This window comes from Myripristis murdjan, chromosome 24 (assembly GCF_902150065.1).
Source record: "Myripristis murdjan chromosome 24, fMyrMur1.1, whole genome shotgun sequence".
Taxonomy (NCBI): domain Eukaryota; kingdom Metazoa; phylum Chordata; class Actinopteri; order Holocentriformes; family Holocentridae; genus Myripristis; species Myripristis murdjan.
In genome coordinates this window covers 26,578,078-26,595,697 of record NC_044003.1, presented here as the reverse complement: position 1 = coordinate 26,595,697, position 17,620 = coordinate 26,578,078, and the positions used below count along the sequence as shown (strand labels likewise).

General features: G+C 44.0%; 1 protein-coding gene across 1 annotated transcript; it reads left to right on the top strand.

The window, feature by feature from the left end:
• Positions 1–1,153: 1,153 nt before the first annotated feature.
• On the top strand, positions 1,154–7,845 carry LOC115356178 (alpha-N-acetylgalactosaminidase-like). The gene is made up of 9 exons (XM_030047238.1): positions 1,154–1,323; positions 2,314–2,470; positions 2,774–2,914; positions 3,821–4,032; positions 4,153–4,247; positions 4,443–4,604; positions 5,480–5,677; positions 5,863–6,003; positions 6,842–7,845. The coding sequence occupies exons 2-9, from the start codon at positions 2,316–2,318 to the stop codon at positions 7,040–7,042; spliced, it is 1,305 nt and encodes a 434-aa protein (XP_029903098.1). The 5' UTR covers positions 1,154–1,323; positions 2,314–2,315; the 3' UTR covers positions 7,043–7,845.
• Positions 7,846–17,620: the final 9,775 nt, after the last annotated feature.

Genomic DNA, 17,620 nt, shown 5'->3' with positions numbered 1-17,620 from the left:
TGTTGAAAACTGTGTTTTACAATTTATTGTCCTGTGGCAGTTCACCTTTGACAATTAAACAAGAGTATTGTTCTTACACACTCGTCTTGAGGGAGATTCAACTGTGGTTCTTAGGCGCCCTCTTTTGTTAGTATGTATTGAATTTTTTTTATTTTTTTAACAGTGGTGCTGTTCCAACAAACTTACACTAAAGTATCATTAACACTCAAAACTAATACTACTGAAAGTGATACTTTGTGTTGAGAACATAGTTTTTATGTTATAAATGGGTGCATACTGAAGAGTTCTCTGTTTATGTTGCATTGCACAGTGGGCATGACATTTTGAGATTTAATTTGTTTTGATATGTGTGAGAAACTGTTCAAACTTAAGAATAAAGTTTTTTGAACTTATGTTGTGTAGTGGACTCAACTATTGGTCACAACAACCCCCCGCAGACAGCAGAAGCAGAATCTACAGTGGTTTGTTGCTGAAGGTTTCACTTCATTGCACTCACAAGGCTCCCAGCCGCAGACAACTGAGGGCCAAATGACCTCCAAAACACTTTGTGCCTCTTCCAGGAGGATTGAGATAGCCCGTAACTCTCTGCCTTTGAGTTTTAAAAAACAGAAATGAAAATTTAATTTGATTAAAGGTAGGGAAAGTAGGCAGGGCAACCTACTCCAAATCCTACTCTTTGTATCAATTTAGAAAAACTGGGCCGTGGCTGCAGATTAGGCACTTGGTGACAAAGAAGAAGCGTAAACTGGACTTTAGAAGGGTTTGATATTGTAGTCTAAATGTGCCCAGTTTAGTTTGGCTTAGTTAATGGTTATGGTTGGGCAGGAGCCACAAGATTATCCTGTTGCTTATTCAGAATAGCAACAGGTCAACGATTTTCTGACCAATCACACCGCTTGTGGGCGTGTCTAGCGCGTTCTGCAAAGACCCGCCCCTACTCTACCTCTGATTGGCTAACCCTAACCCGAACCCCGCCCTAATCCAAACCTTACCCAACCTAACCAACGGAGGTGACGAATACTAGCCAATCAGAGGCAGAGCAGGGCGGGCCGTGGCGGAATGCGGGTAGGAATTGACATTACGGCGCCTGTCCCCTCCCTTTTTTACTAGTTTGCGGTCAGCTGACGAGCTGTCATGTCATGTGACGGTTATTTCCTCGTCCACACGAATAGTTGGGCTTTCAAAAGCAGGTTGGTGTCTTACATGTTTTAAAGGCGGTGTGGAGTGGGCAGAGGAACACAACTCGTAAGGAGCTCGTCTTCCGTCAGCCTTGGTAGTCGCTCCGCTTCCAGAGACTTTCTGAGAGCCTCTCACTGAACTTCAGTAAGTAATCATGTATAGGAAGGAGGGATGGAATAGGAAGTAGTAGGAAGGAAGGGTGACATATGTAACTTGCTATGAATAGGGAGGAATCATGAATGAATTCTGCATTTCTATTTAAGTCGGTAATCAGTGGAAATTGAAATGACCTGTACATGACTCATAGTCGACTGTGTTAGATTCAACGTGTGCGAATGTAATAAGGAGACTTTTTTTGTTGATGCCTAAAAAACCACATTGCAGTGGTGTGGATTACACTGTGGTCACAATATTCGCGATGCTATTTATTTAATATGCACTGATTCTACAATCATTATATCTGTCAGGCTGTAAGAACTGCAGGTTCTTTGTATTACTTGTTCCTGGCTGGTTTTGTTTGCTGTTGAGTCAGGTGACAGGTGTATGATGGTTTGACAGGACAGTGCTGATTTCACTTCAGTCACACCCACGGGTGTGTATGTGACATTTGTTACTAGGATTTTGGACAAAAGAATATGATGATTATAGCATGGCCTAAGTGTCTTTTGCTGGGTTTAGAGGCTGCATTACAGTAAAGTTGGATACTAGTTGGATACTACAGTACCAGCTAATGGGGATCCTTAATAAAAAAAAAAAAAAAAAAAAAAAAAAAAGTGATGCAATTTTCTGAGCTAGACTTTTCTACCTATTGTTATTATTCGCCTCTACCTGCTCAGTCATCATATCATCGCAAATGCCATAACCTTGTTTACTGTTAATTATTTAGCACTAGTTAACGCAAAATACAGCATCAACACACAGTGACAGTAAAGTTCAGACTTCATTACCCATCACATGTCTTACCGACACATCAGGTAGTGTGTGTTGGCTGTAACCTTAAACCCAGATAGGGAACCAGTTGAGGAAGGGAGCTTGGTAATAACAAAGGGGTTTTCTGTTGGCCAGCGAGTCAAAGAACCTGATTCACAGATGCTGTTTTGCCATCCACACTGCAGTGTTGTGTTTCTTTTGCAGAGATGCGCTTTGCCGTGGTTGCTTGCGTACTGGCGCTCTCCACGGTCACCTTTGCCCTTGACAACGGGCTGATGAGGACCCCTCCCATGGGCTGGTTGGCATGGGAACGATTCCGCTGCGACATTGACTGTGAACATGACCCCAAGAACTGCATCAGGCAAGACAAAATAATAATAATGATGACAATAATTTGAATGTTAGGAATCGCCTCTTGATTATTGCAGGATATCAGGCAAGTGGAAGTGCCTTTTTGTTAAATTTAACTTATTTTTTCCACTAAGCAACAATCTTAAACAGAGCACTTTCAGCAAATACCTTCACACACCAGCACCCAATAGATGCAGTCTGTATCCTCTCTACTTTGAATGCTACAGTGACACTGTTTGGCTGATCTCCTCATGTGTTCCCAGCTGAATGCATTAGTCCTCCTTCCCACCACTCATTGCTGTTATTTCCTCAGTGAGAATCTGTTCATCGACATGGCAGACCGACTGGCAGAGGACGGCTGGAGAGAGCTCGGCTACGTCTACGTCAACATAGACGACTGCTGGGCCTCCATGGAGAGAGACACGCAGGGGCGGCTGCAGTCAGATCCTAAGAGGTACAATATATTCTGTGTGCCCACAGAGACAAAGGCATGCAAACACACACACACACACACACACACACACACACACACACACACACATATTACAAAAACTTACAAACACCAACCTGTAACTTTGAAGCCAATAAGTCAATAAAAGCAAGGTGACTACTGTATGACAGTCATGCAGTCATATGACTAACAAAAAGTCAAGTCAGCTTCAGTAAGATGGAGATTGGAGACAGTTATTGGCTGATAAGACATTCAAGCCTTGAACTGACGGTAAAAAAAAAAAAAACAGTAAAAATGCTGAACACTAACTGTGTATCTATCACCCCCAACAAAAATGAATGAGAGGCAGATAGTTAAAATTTGCTGGCGTTTTTTGGCAGAAAGTAGTTCCTAACAAAACCCTTCTCCTCCAACGGATTGTCAGGATGTGTCATTGTTATTGGAAAATGCAGATTTTTTCCACATGTAAATATATGACAATTTGAGCTACACAAGCATGTAACCATCCATTCCTATTGTGCTGGGGTGCATCGCCACAAACTGGAAACCTCACCAAATCACACACATGCAAAAAAAAAAAACATCTGGATGGAAAGATTGCACAAGCAGTAAATGGAGGAAATTTTGTTTTTGTATTTCTGATCAACTTCTCCATTAATATTTTAATTCACGGTAAAAGGAACTGAAAGTGTCCTTGAGCAGTTCACCGAATCCAAGCAGCTAAAGGGGAACAATCAGTCCAAATTTGCATTATCATTATCGTTACTACATTTCATGAGGTTCATGCTTCATGTTGACTTCACCGTTTGAGTGTGTGTGTGCTGGATATTTCTATATATGTCTGCATTTGCCTCTGCATCTATGGTTGGATACAGCATGCACATAACTGTTGGACTGCTCTGCGTCAAGGTTCCCAGGAGGCATCCGCAAGCTGGCGCGCTACATGCACGACCGCGGTCTCAAGCTGGGGATCTATGGAGACATGGGCACACACACCTGCGGGGGCTACCCTGGCACGCCGCTGGACAAGATCGAGATAGACGCCCAGACGTTTGCCGACTGGGAGGTGGACATGTTCAAGTTTGACGGCTGTTATTCTAACGCCACGGAGCAGGAGCAGGGTGAGCGAGGGAGGGAGAGAGGGGCTGAGGAGGGTGGAGAACAGGGAGGGGTAGCTGCACTGTGAAGGTGAAATAAGACTCAGCTCTTGTTTGACTTGACTGTCCCCCTCTCTTTGATAGGCTACCCTCTCATGTCAAAAGCTCTAAATGCAACCGGCCGTCCCATTGGCTATTCCTGCAGTTGGCCCGCCTACCAAGGTGGACTCCCGCCCAAGGTGACATAAACAAAGTGTCTACATAGTTAAATCTGAAGGCCTTAAAAATGCTCCCTTATCAAATATTTAAAAGTTTATTTCAGAGCTCTTAGAAATGTTGCAGTTTCTTTGGTTTGCTTTTTCCCAGCAAGAAGACTGTTCTGCTTGGTGTACAGTTTTTTTTTTTCCAGTTAACTTTATATCTCTGTGATTCAGGTAAACTACACCCAGCTGGGTGAGATCTGCAACCTGTGGCGAAACTACGGCGACATCCAGGACTCCTGGGACAGCGTTCTGTACATTGCTGATTGGTTCTTTGCAAACCAGGATGTCCTGATACCGGCCGCCGCACCCGGACAATGGAATGATCCAGACATGGTCTGTTCGACTGACTTTATCTGTCTCTGTTTACACATTTACTTCATCCTGCTGCTCAGTCATTTGTCAACAAACAAATATGCAGTCAGTGTCATAATAACCATCACATGAACCCTGAAATCATAATCAGGCACAAAACACCCAGATAATCAATGTAATCCACTGCTGCAACATAAAAAAACAAACAGTCAACATAAGAGAAATAAACACGTTCAACACAAAATCTAATTTCACATAATAGCTAAGAATGAGAAATCGTGCAACTTCAGTCATTCAGAGCAAATGATATGCAAATAAATAACAATCCCCAGGGGGGTTTCCTGTTAATAAGGTTTGAATAAAGGTTGATAAAGTTTGACTATTAATCAAATAATCGACTGGTTGCCAACTATCAAGTTACTCGCCAACTATTTTGATAATCGATGAATTCTTTTGAGTCATATTTAAGAAGAAAATTCCCAAATTATCTGATTGCAGCTTCTCAAATGTGAATATTTTCTGCTTTCTTTAGTCCGCTCTGACAGTAAACTAAACGTCTTTGGGTTGTGGACTGTTGTTTGGGACCACAGAAAATAATTCGGTTTTGGGGGCAGGGGGTTATTTTATTAATCGTCTCACTAAGAATCACATCCCTAAAATGTAACTTGGTTTTCTGGATATTCACCTGAACTCGACTTTTTAAAGCTATTTTCTTGAACACCACTGTCAAAGAAAATATTAATGCACCCTCTTACTTGTCTCCTCATCTGTTCCTCTTTCACATCTTAGTTCTGTCTCTTTATGTTTCGTCTCTGAAAATAGTATTGCAGACATGAAATCCCCTATCACAAACTTCTCTGGAACTACATCTGTTGTTTTTTTTATGACCTAAACAGCTCATTATTGGGAACTTTGGCCTGAGCATGGACCAGTCCCGTGCTCAGATGGCACTGTGGGCGATTATGGCCGCGCCTCTCTTCATGTCCAACGACCTGCGCACCATCAGCAGCGGTGCCCGCGTCATCCTGCAGAACAAGATGGCCATCAGCATCAACCAGGACCCCTTAGGCATTCAGGGACGACGCATTGTCAAGGTAACACACATTTGGAAAGCTCTAGTGGTGGGTGCACAAAGAAAATGCTAAAAGGAACTGAAATTGGCTAAGGACAGTTTGAGCTTGTGTGATTGGCCAATCTTCCCTCTACTGTTCATTTTATTAGTATCTTTTCATCTGTCATTTTTCACACTTTCACACTGTTGGCCGTTCATCTCTGCCAGGAGAAGAGTGGGATCGAGGTGTACTGGCGCCCGCTGTCAAACAATGCCAGCGCCTTGGTTTTCTTCAGTCGTAGAAACGACATGCCCTACCGCTACCAGACCTCCCTCAGCAAACTCAACTACACCACCGGCAGCTACAAGGTCAGTCTCTTATGATGAATGTTAAAAAATAAAAATAATGAGAAAAATATTCGGTAACACAATAAGAGTACAACAATTAACGTTAGTTAATGCCGTAATAAACATTAAGTAACAGTTAATAAACATTAAGTAACAGTTAACTAACCGTTAACTAATGTGTCTAAGAATCATGTACTAATGCTTTTCATGCTAAGATATTAATTTATATGTTATTTAAGGGTTATTGTAGATATTATTAACATTACTAAATGCCATTATAATCATTAACTAACAGTTAATTAACCATTACGGCATTAACTAACGTTAACTAACGTTAACTAACGTTAATTGTTGTAGTGTTATTGTAAAGTGTTACCGAATAATCAGTTCTTCAAACAATCACTTATATTTACCTGCAGCTTTTTATACATACTAAGCATCTCAGCATGCTGTACATTACAAAAAGGAACAAAACAAAGCCTAAAAGTGCTTTAAATTAAAAAAGTGATAGTACACAAAATTCAAAACTGGCAAAAGCCTTCAGAAGGAAACATATTGCCAGTAAAAAAAAAAAAAAAAAAAAGTAAAATACTTTACTAATAATACATATGCTGGTAGTTAGGTTCTAGTTTAAATGCATAATTCTTTTGGGTGACATTTATAAAAGTAGTATCAGAGGACCTGAGGGTTTGTGATTGGACATAAAAGAACAGAAAATCTGCTGTGGACTGGTCATAACACATTAATAGATTAACATGAACTGTATGTCTGACACAGTCTTATTTCATCCACATAAACTAAGGATATTGGATACATTTTTTTTCCTTTTGTGCTTCATGAATGAATATCTCTCTCTCAGATCTATGATGTCTTCAATGACAAGGGATCGACACTGAAAGACTCCACCGACTTCGTGGTGTCGGTCAACCCCACCGGCGTGGTCATGTGGCACGTCTCTGCACCCGCCAAACTGGGCCAGCGCCAGTTCTATGGTGGCGGCAAGCTGCAGGGACCCACATACCATCACCACGACAACGCCATCCCACCCAGCTTCCTCTGAGCCGCGCACAGACTGAACTTTAGGTCGCCTGTTTCCGCCTTGATGCAGTGTTTCCTCATGAAGCGATATCTGAAACGACCCCGTGGGACTCGTGAAAACCTCAAATAAGGGGAACACTGCACCGACTTCTGAGAAAACTGAGAACCAGGATATGAAATGTTTGTGAATAGCACTGAGCAATCATAAGTGCTTGCACCATTAATCCCAAGTAATGAAGTCACCTTATGCTCAGGGGCAGCCATTTTGTGTCTGGCTGTATGTCACTAATCAGAAATTGTTGCCAGTTTCATTGATCCTCTTCTTTGATTCTGCTCTTGCGCGGCGATAAAACTCATCCAAACAAAGCACACGTCATACCCGGGTGAGCAAGGCTTGCCCAAATGCATTTCCATACTTCCTAAAGCTAAGAGATAATGGTGGATTCTACCATTTCAGTCATAATATCCAAAACTGAATACATGACCACAGATCACTGCTACTCTCCGACATTTCCTAAACAAGAGCTATGTAACTGAATCGTACCTCCTCAGGTGGACTGGGAGGTGCAATCGGACTCTAATGCAGGCCACTGCCGTGCAAACTGCTAAATGATGTTTACATTTCAGGTTAGATTTGATTTATTTGAAGGAATAATTGTTTTATTCTGCGATGATACCAGTGGGTGTTTTTTTCCTTCTTTTAGGGACAATCGTACTGCTTTTGTTCAAAAACGCAATGATTTGATTAAGGTTTTTATATGCAATTATTCTGTGAATTTTATTTTTTGTCCTAACTGAATTAAAAAAGCGAGTTTGACATTTCAATCAGGCGCTTGCCGCTGTTTGTCCTTCAGAGCTTCATAGATGACCGGGGACATGTTTTACTGTTAAGGCTTTGACCCCAAAACATGGACTCACATCGCTGGTTCAAACATGAGCATAGTGTAGCAGCGGCATGTACAGCAGGAGTGTGTGTGTGTGTGTGTGTGTTCATTGCATTCTGACAAGTCATTACATTACACAGCAGTTGTTAGTGTCCGTTCATGCGTGCATCCTTGTTCAGCTCTGGAAACACACACACATGCACTCACAAAAAACCTTGGGGTTGTTTAAACTAGCACTTCTCTTTTTCCTTCCTTTAAGAAAATATACCAATATACCAAATATACCACTTTGAAGATGTGTTCTGTATAATTTTACCTCAAATCAGCACCTGACCTGTCAATCACAAACATACTAACTCTTTTTCATAAGTGCATTTCTTCACCTGTCATACGCTAATTATTTGCTGTGGGTGAGCTACTTGTTTATCTCCTGTAAAACAGGCTGAGCATCATCAGCTACATGCTAGAGTTTCAAGAAATGATCAGTCAAAGCAAAGATGATTTTTTTTAACGAATGTATTCCTGAAAAACGGCTCAAGTGGTGTTATATGTCAATGGAAAACGATTTTTATGAAAAGGAAAACAGTGATATAGTTGGCAGAGCAACTTAAAGGAACAGTTTGTCCAAAACACACACAAAAAAGGTATTTTTCCACTTTCCCCTCATGCAGCTTGCACAATCAGTTAACAGCTATATCGCCACAATTCTTCATTGAAATGCTACCGAAATTCACACAGATTAGATATAACATGTTTCAAACAGTATTTAAAAATGTCAAATGATGAGCCTGCAGAGACATTCAGTGTTTTACAGTAAGAAGTACTGTATCCTGTTTTGCCAAATGTTTGATCAAACTTCGGCAAAGTATTTGGCCACACACCTGATATCAGCAGAGTGATAGGTGATTGTGTTCTTCTGAATTTTATCCACAACACTTAAATGCGCTCTGTGGTATGTTCTCAAGTGGTTCCTGAGGTCACACTAAGTCAAGTTTGTCCTGCCTTGTGTTTTGAATGAACTGCTCCTTTAAGCATAACGGCCCGCAGGCGCACTTCCACGCTGGGCCAGTAGAGGTCAGTGGTGCGTTACGGCTGTCAGCTGCAGGAAGATCGTCCTGACAACAAAGCCCTTTCAGTCAAATCTCCTGCCAAAACTCTGATGCACCTGCTGAACGGCACATGGGCAGCCAGTCTGTTCTCCTTTATCTTTCTGCTATGATTTCCGTCTCTCTTCCATCCCTCTTTTTCTCTTTCACACACACATGACAATGCAAATGCTCAATCTGCACCTCAACCCTATTCCTCTCCTCCCCCTCGTTCATCACCTGTTAAATCTTCACTGCCTTCTCCCAGCCTGTCCTTCACTCTGCCTCCTCATCTCCACTCCTCCCTTTTTCCTCCTTCCCTGCTTTTTCTCCGTCTGGATGTTGTGGATAGCCTTGCCTCTGACCTTGGCTTTAATGCGCCGTGTTTGCACACACTCTCAAGATACTGTTGTTGGCACATTTCAGACAAGTCACGAGTGTATGCATAAGCATGGTCTCTACTGTACCTACCTGCGTGTGCATGACGCGAGTAAACCTGCTTTGAAACAGTGTGGAATTCTGGCCCTCTCCACACACACACACACACACACACACACACCCACTGGCACACACAAAGCGAGACAGCTCTGCAGTTTAAATCAAAGTGCATCATGACTTGGCCAATGCATCTTTTTGCCTGACCTTGCTATGACTGGTTTTCCAGACTGTGCCGACTGAGACACAATACACACTGGCTGCGCACACATGCACACACACATGCTACTCGTTGTAGGTCATTTCAGGCCAGATCCAGCTTGTGCGTGTGTGTGTGTGTGTGTGTGTTTGCGTGTCTGTGTGGGAAAGAGGATCTTTGCCTTCCTTTCTTTCCCTTTCACTCGTCTCAGATATCCATCGGCTGGTCCAACACGACACATCTCTCATTGTCAAGGTCCCCGTTTGGGAATGTGAAGGGGGGGAGAGCAATGATAGAGAGAGAGATCAGAACAGGCAGAATTGAGAAGGGAGGGGGTGTCAAAAGTCTATTAGAAAGTGCAAATGAGCAAAGCAAGGGGGAGCGAGAGATGAGAGAGAGAGGGAGGGAGAGGGAACGGGTGAGGGAGGGGGCGGGAAGAGGAGCGAATGCGTTCCTGCCGATGCTCACGTAGGCCCACAGCTGCAGAGACGCAGTTGCCACTCTTGTCCTTGTGCCGCCACCCCTCCACACACACACACACACACACACACACACACAACGCCCCTGAATCTTTTTGAGCACCCACCCCCCACCCCTTCTGCCCCAACACACACACTGTCTTCAAACTGCTGGTCACGCTCTCCGCCTCGCGCCTCTCATCCTTAAAATTCAACACAGACGGGGTCGACCACACGTGGCCAAATTGCGGAGGAGGGGCACAGAGGGGACCTCAGATATAGGTCAATACATATGGGGTGGTCTCAAAGGAGGCCACACACACACACACACACACACACACACACACACACACACACACACACACATATACACATAACCCCCAAGGTGCTGCCATATAAAACTGCTTGTCTTGTGCCTCTTTTGTATCTGCCTGGGCAACTGAGTGCAAACATTTACATTCCAGTGTGTATATTGGTATGAGGACTGTAGGTCTGCAGGGGCTCAATACAGGAGCACTGTATGTGTATGTGTGCTCGTAGGTGTTTGGGTGTCACACACACACACACACACACACACACACAGAGGCACGTCAGCCCGCCGCCACGTAAATAGCCCGCTTTATTAAGACACAAACGCATACACACAGACGCACACACATGCGCTCGTGACCGTGCTCCTCAGCTGCTACCTGTGACATCATCACTGTCAGCCCCCCGGCGCAGCTGGTCTGCGAAGTCCGTTTCTGACTGACAGCATGTGACCGCCCCTGTCATGTTGTGGTGAGGAGGCTGCTCTATCTCGGCACCAGTTTCAGTTTCATTCGCCATGTTGTCATTTGACCCCCGGTATCCTCTACAGACCTCTGCAAGGTGGATCAGTGGGAAAACACAGTTTGGGCTCATTCTCCTTTGTCACCACCAAACACAAACTTTTTTCCATTTTTTTACATTATTCAGTAACACTTTACAATAAAAGTACAACAATTAATGTTTAACATTAGTTAATGCTGTAATGGTTAATTAACTGTTAGTTAATGATTATTATGGCACTTACTAATGTTAATAATATCTACAATAACCCTTAAATAACATATAAATTAATACCTTAGCATGAACAGCATTAGTACATGATTCTTAGACACATTCGTTAACGGTTAGTTAACTGTTACTTAATGTTTATTACCTGTTACTTAATGTTTATTATGGCATTAACTAACGTTAATTGTTGTACTCTTATTGTAAAGTGTTACCCTTTTTTTTTTTTTTTTGGAATTTCTCCATTACTTTTTGATAGCGACAGCAGAGAGAGTGTTGAAAATCCCATTTCCTGCCCAGTCCTGGTGGAGGCGGGACTTGGACTAATTAGAGGCCTGGACCAGCGACTGCTCACTCTCTCCCTTTGTTTGCTGACACATGTTGATCTGCATGTCATGTTGTCTATCTCCAGCTGACTGTGTATTGGATGTATTATTTGAGTGAGTTATTGATATTTGCTATAGTTATAGCTGTATCTTTATTTAGCGGTGTATGAATTAATTATTTGATTTGGTTAAGTTTTATGAAGAGCGCCTTTGTTTACTGATTAATATGTTTATTTGTCTTTACGCCCTAAAATCATCTGTGTCAGTGAACTCTGTAAGTGGAAGTGCAACTCCTTTGGAGAATTGGAAATCCCTCAGAAGGATAATAAACCACTGAATGTCTCTCCTCTGGTCTTCTTACTTGAACTGGTGTGCCAGTGCAGAGGCTTTCTCAGTAACGTAGCGACCTTAAAGTCAGTTTTCTACAGGGAGACAGGAAAAGCAGGGCGTGAGAGGTGATGATTACTGTGATTACCTTCTAGCAAAGTGATAAATTGGTTAAAAAAAATCGAACACGGGTGATTTCAGTTTTCTCTGGATTCAGTGCTTGCTTGCTTTTTGATTTGAGGCTGGTAAGGCAGGTGAACCTCTGCATGAAAATCTCAAGTGCAGCACCAGCCTCCTCCCTCTGGCTTTTATCCTCCTCTGGCCGGCATGGACCTGCCAAAGAGGCCTCCATTCCACACTGTGCTAATCTCAACTGTATTTGATCTATTCTTCCCTTTTAAATTCGCCGGTTCCAGTTCCTGGTGCATGGAAATGTACTGGGACAGTAAACTGGCAGTGATTTGGACAAAGCTTACATCATCAACTATTTGGGTTGAGGTTTTTCTGCTCTGTAGTATAGGCCTATGGGCATCAGAGGATGTGCTGCTGGTTGTGTGGAGACACTGTTATTTCAGCTGGAGTGAGAACCTGTGAATATATGTTGTTCTATCAGCGTGACATGAATGGCTACAGAGGTGGGGAACTGCACAGCATGTGTGCACACACACAATGGAAAAACTACGTATAGTATGTTTGCACATGGAAAGGGTTACAGATATTGATTTATAACTTGGTTTCATTGCTAAAACGCACATGGAGTTGGTACAAACCATTTTACATGCCACAACGGTACGCTGAATAGTATTTGTAATTCTGTAGCCTTTTGAGTTAATGTAATGTCGTTCTATGATCAAATTCCATTGCTATGTGATTTTTATGAATGAGAGTCTGGTTTTGTCCACCAGTGGCTGCTGTTGACTCAGTGCAGCAGACGTGCCTGGTAACTGTTTCCACGACGCTGTGTTGCCAGGGCTGTGTACGAGGCAAGCTGCACGTTGCCGAGGCGTTGGGTTCGCATGGCGACTGGCCAGGCGTCAGCTGCCTGCCCAGTCGCCTGTGTGGGTCGAAGTCAGAGACGGCAGCCAATACTGCTCTCCCTCTCTCTCTGTCTCTCTCTCTCCCTCTCTGTCACACACACACACACACACACACACACACACACACACACATTTGTGCACACAGACCCCCCTCCACACTCACACACACACACACAGTCATGATCTCATTCTCTCCCTTTAACTCTGTATCTCTCTTTTCCCCTTTTTGCACACAGATCCATAAACACACAATCACCGAAGCCTGCGCTTTCTCATTTTCCTCCCTCTCTCCCTTTCATTTCATTCTCTCTGTAAACATATCCTGCAAAGACAAATCCACCATATCCTGGATACACTATCACCACATCTACCTCCCCATGCCTGCACTGTAGGTAGACCCATCTGTGTGTTTGCATGTGCACGCACAACTGCCCACGCGGGTGCATGCAAGAGCATGCATGCAGGTGTGTGCACATGGTTGCACATCTGTGAGAGTGTGTGTGTGTGTGTGTGTGTGTGTGTGTGGTCATCCCATTCCCTCTCTGCATGTCTCTGTTCACTGCAGCCCAGTCTTTTTGGCCCAGCCTGCGGTTTCTGAGTCAGATCCTGAAGTCTTTCTGGGCAGCAGAACAAAACTCCATCTTCCCTTTTCAGTGGCTGGAGCAGAACACAGCCAACACAGCAGTGGGATTTAGCTTGAATCGACTTCAGCTGAGAACGGGGTGGGAAAGAGCAGGTGGAGTGCTTCGGATAACGCGCCTGCACGTGCGCGTACCTGCACGCAGGAGTATGTGTGTGCGTGCATTATCCACACGCACGCGGAGAGGCTCGCATTATTACAACGCTGTCAGATATCCAGCAAATATTTGATCTGCGTTCGTACAGCAGCAATCTGTTAGGTAACATGATGCCGCCTGAGCCGCTGCCGGATGCGGTGAAACATCTATTTTTGAGTGAAGCCCCATAATGATCCACAGCATGATACTGCAGAGAGTGAACTCAAAAGATTAGTTTGCGAAAAGGACAGAGTCATATGTGCGGCCGGGCCAATAAAAATAGAGATGTGGCCGGTCAACAATGCTTCCCATAACCTTCAGTCTGCTCTGTGAATGTCCCCGTCCAAGATTCTCTGTGTGTCCTGCTCTATTTCTGTCTGCATCCATCAGCATTTTCGAGTTTCTCTGTGTTCATGTACTTGGGCCTACCAGCCTTTTGCCTGTCATCCTGTCTTTCTCTGTTTGCCAGATCAGTGTTTCCTACCTGTCTGCCTCTCTGTCACTCTCTTCTGTCTATCTGTCTGTCCGCCACTTGTACCTATTGCTCTGATACACACTGTCTGTCTGCGTGTCCGTCATGCACATTTGTCCCCGTGAATAACGGTGTGCTGACACCGCAATGATGTAATCGTGGATATCGTATCATTCCGCTTTTGTATGTCGCAAATACAAAATGGGACCCACCATGGCTCCGGTCAGGCTGTTTTCAGATGCGACAACGTAGCACCTGCGCCGCTGTCATCAAGCCTGTTTCACCGGGTTCTGTTTGATTTCAGATAATGACTGCTTTTGATTGCCGCGATTGCTTTCAGGGAGGCCGATTTCACGATTAGAGCGCGGTATCAGCGTTAATCAACAGGTTGTTGCCTCCTCATTGACAAACAAAATGCTTTATAACCGAGTCACTGCTCTGCAGCTGAAGTGATAAAATGCTAACCGGTTGGCTGTGTGTACTAGCTTACTGGAACCGCGGGGGTGAATTTCCCCAAGCAGTTTTGGCGCTTCTCTTTCTTTTTCCTGGCGAGAGGCAGGAGGAGAGATTAACTCTGATGGATTGTAATCACGTCTGCTCCATGAAACCCTGTTATCTATCAAACTGATATGTGTTTTTACACTGATGTTGACTAAATTATGTGACCTGTTTTCATGTTATTTCCTGTCAAACCCTAACCTGTCTTGCTGTCATCTGCTAGTCCGTCTCCCCCTCGCTCCCCTTCATGCCTGTCTCCCTGTCTGCCTGTCTCTCACTCTGTCTCACTCTCCATGTTTCTCTCTCGTTGACCTACTTCTAGCAAGGTGATTCTGTGTCCTTATGTGTAAAAAAAAAACCACATACTGCTTCAGGTGGGTCAGTCAGAGCTTGGTGGGATCAGGCTGTCGGGGCCTTTAGATCCCCCCCACCCGACCCCACACACACCAACACCCCCCGCCCTCACCCCCCTCCTCCTCCTATGTCATTTGACTTGCTGTCGGCTGGAAAAGATCAAACAGCACGAGTCGACCTGACCTTCAGCCCAGCGCCTGCAGCCTACTGTGTATCTCAGCAGGCATAATGCGTCTAAATATTAACCCTGGGGACCGGGTACAGTTTAGTCTAATGGAGCTGGTCTCTCTCTGTATGTGTGTGTGTGTGTGTGTGTGTGTGTATGTGTGTGGTGTACGTGTGTGCGTGCATATATACACGTCTATGTGATTTTGTTTTAAGTAGAGTGAGGTCCCCTGTTATGTAACTCTTTCCAAAGAGCACGTCTATAAGTGCGCAGCCTTTTAACCTGAGGTGATAGTGAGAGTGAGAGTGAGAGTGAAATACCAACCACCGGCATGTTATTAATTTGAGAACTGTTTTGCTTTTGTTTTATGTTTTAATCATTTACAAAAGGTTTAAAAAAGCTTAAAAGGTTAAAAAGACAAAAAACAGAGAAACATGTAGAAATGGGCTTAAAATCAGGTTATAATCCAGTTCCAAACAGTCAAAATATATAAAAAATACAATCAGAGATAATGTGTCATGTATTACAGGGGGTTTCCAAATGTTTTCATCTCTTAGAACCCCAAATACACTTTCATGAAGCCACATTCTAAGTGATTTTGTCTTTTAAATTGTAAAATCAAACTATTCCTCATTTTGGAGTCCTCTTGAAAGACCCCTATGGTTGTTAGATCCCACTGTGGGTAGAAAGGAGAGGCAGAGAGAGGAAGACTGAGATATTGTTCCCTGACATCAATAATCTCTTCCATAATCACTTAGTCACACTGCTGGTTCGAAACAGAGTCCAGGGTGCAGAGGCACCTGCTGCACTGGCACAGCCTGACCAGAGTCCCTCTGGCCCTGCTTGAGGTGCACCTGCTGCAGGGATCCCACCTGTGCGGCGGCGTGCACGTCCACAATGGGGGCCTGCCACCTGCAGCACAGGCCCCTCTTCAGCCGGGAGTGTGGTTCGCAGCCTTGGAGCTGACACGGGAGCAGCTGTTCCCTCGCTCAATACGAGCACAGTCGCGGCTTTGTGTCTGCCGAAGAAAAGGACCACTTTCCAAAAGTGTGACGTAAAAATCCCCTTCTCCGTGTCACAGTGTCAGAGGAGATACTGGGTCAAGACGTGATTATGTGTGAACACTGTCACGTATACTGCACTGTAAATGACTCATGAATGCACCGCGCAACATGATCAGATTTGCTTTATCTTGCTGCCTCTCATTCTTGTCCATTCACATGCTGCATGCCTGGATAAGTTGAAGCACATTGTTGAATTATTGGCAAAACTGTAACACTTTATCAAGGCTGTTATACTCAAGTGCACTTATGCCAGTTTCAATGATTGACGCACTGCCTTTGCAATCCTGAATAAAGAAAACAATATGTAGGCGGGCTTCGACTCTCCTACATTCCTTACAGTCTGTCAACAGGAATTCCTACATGTCGTTGAATAGTTTAATAAGGAGAGTCCTGTTTGTTTTTGCTTACTTTTTTTCCCCATCAAATGGACTGTGTAATAGATGCCCATCTCACCCTGCATTCACATATTCAGTGAATTGTGCATGTGCATCAAAATGCCCACAAGGGTCAATTGTATTTGCCCCATGACCACAGGGGGGCGCTATGATATTGCCTGACTCATTGTTGGGGATCTGATCTCAAACAACTGATGTGGTTTCCCTCTGAACCCACAGTGCTGCAAAGACCCAAACCAGCATGAGCGGCTGGCATTTGGCGTCACGTCAGTTTCAGCTGACCTTGTCTTCACTGTCCTGTACTTAGGAAACATACAATCATGCAAAGAGACACAATGCTTCGCAATGGAGGTTGCACTGTTTTTTTTTTAGGATAATTTTAATCCTTTTTTTTTTTTTTACCCAGAGTGTCTTACATGCAGACGATCTTTGGAAGTGGACAGCAACACCATCGCAAATGGGAGACTCCATTCCCTGCAGCATAGCTGTAAGCTCTGGTCGTGAAAGGGGCACGTTGCTGTGTGCATTGATTGTTTCCTGAAAAGCCAAAGCTCTCTTGTAATTTGGCCTTTTCAGGCCAGAGGGTACATTAGGTCAGAGAGCCAGGCCATAAATGAGAACAAAAGAACCCGAGAACAAGATGGTGATATGTGCAGTATACAGTGTAGCTGCCACCTCACCTAAAGCCTGCCTCTTGGCCCCGTTGCGACACAGGGCCATCTCCTCCACTTCCCCTGGTTAGTGTGCAGTCAACGGCCAAGCAGTAGCTGTGGAGAAACTTTAACATTCTTCTCAAAGGAAATCTCCGATAAGCCTTAATCTCTCACCTTGATATTCATGCCACCGCATACAAACCGTACTCTCGCTCCCACTTGAAAGCTTTGAAGTCCTGAAAAGCAGCCATTGTTTAGGGGCAGGGGGGAATTATCAGCCGATTTGCCACTCATGCGAATGATATGGAAATTTGGGACATGGGAATTTGAGTTTTAGAGAGCTGTAAATCGGAATAATAGCTTGTATTTTGCTGTGATATGAATGGAAATATTGTTGCAAGAGGGTTTATTGTGGTCACATTTTGGGGAGGAATTT

What these genes read in the sequence shown, in the direction of transcription:
- LOC115356178 (XM_030047238.1), top strand. Translation starts at nt 2,316, where the DNA reads ATGCGCTTTGCCGTGGTTGCTTGCGTACTGGCGCTCTCCACGGTCACC. An exon ending in GACCCCAAGAACTGCATCAG is followed by an intron (nt 2,471 to 2,773) that starts GCAAGACAAAAT and finishes TTATTTCCTCAG; the next exon opens with TGAGAATCTGTTCATCGACA. An exon ending in ACACCACCGGCAGCTACAAG is followed by an intron (nt 6,004 to 6,841) that starts GTCAGTCTCTTA and finishes TCTCTCTCTCAG; the next exon opens with ATCTATGATGTCTTCAATGA.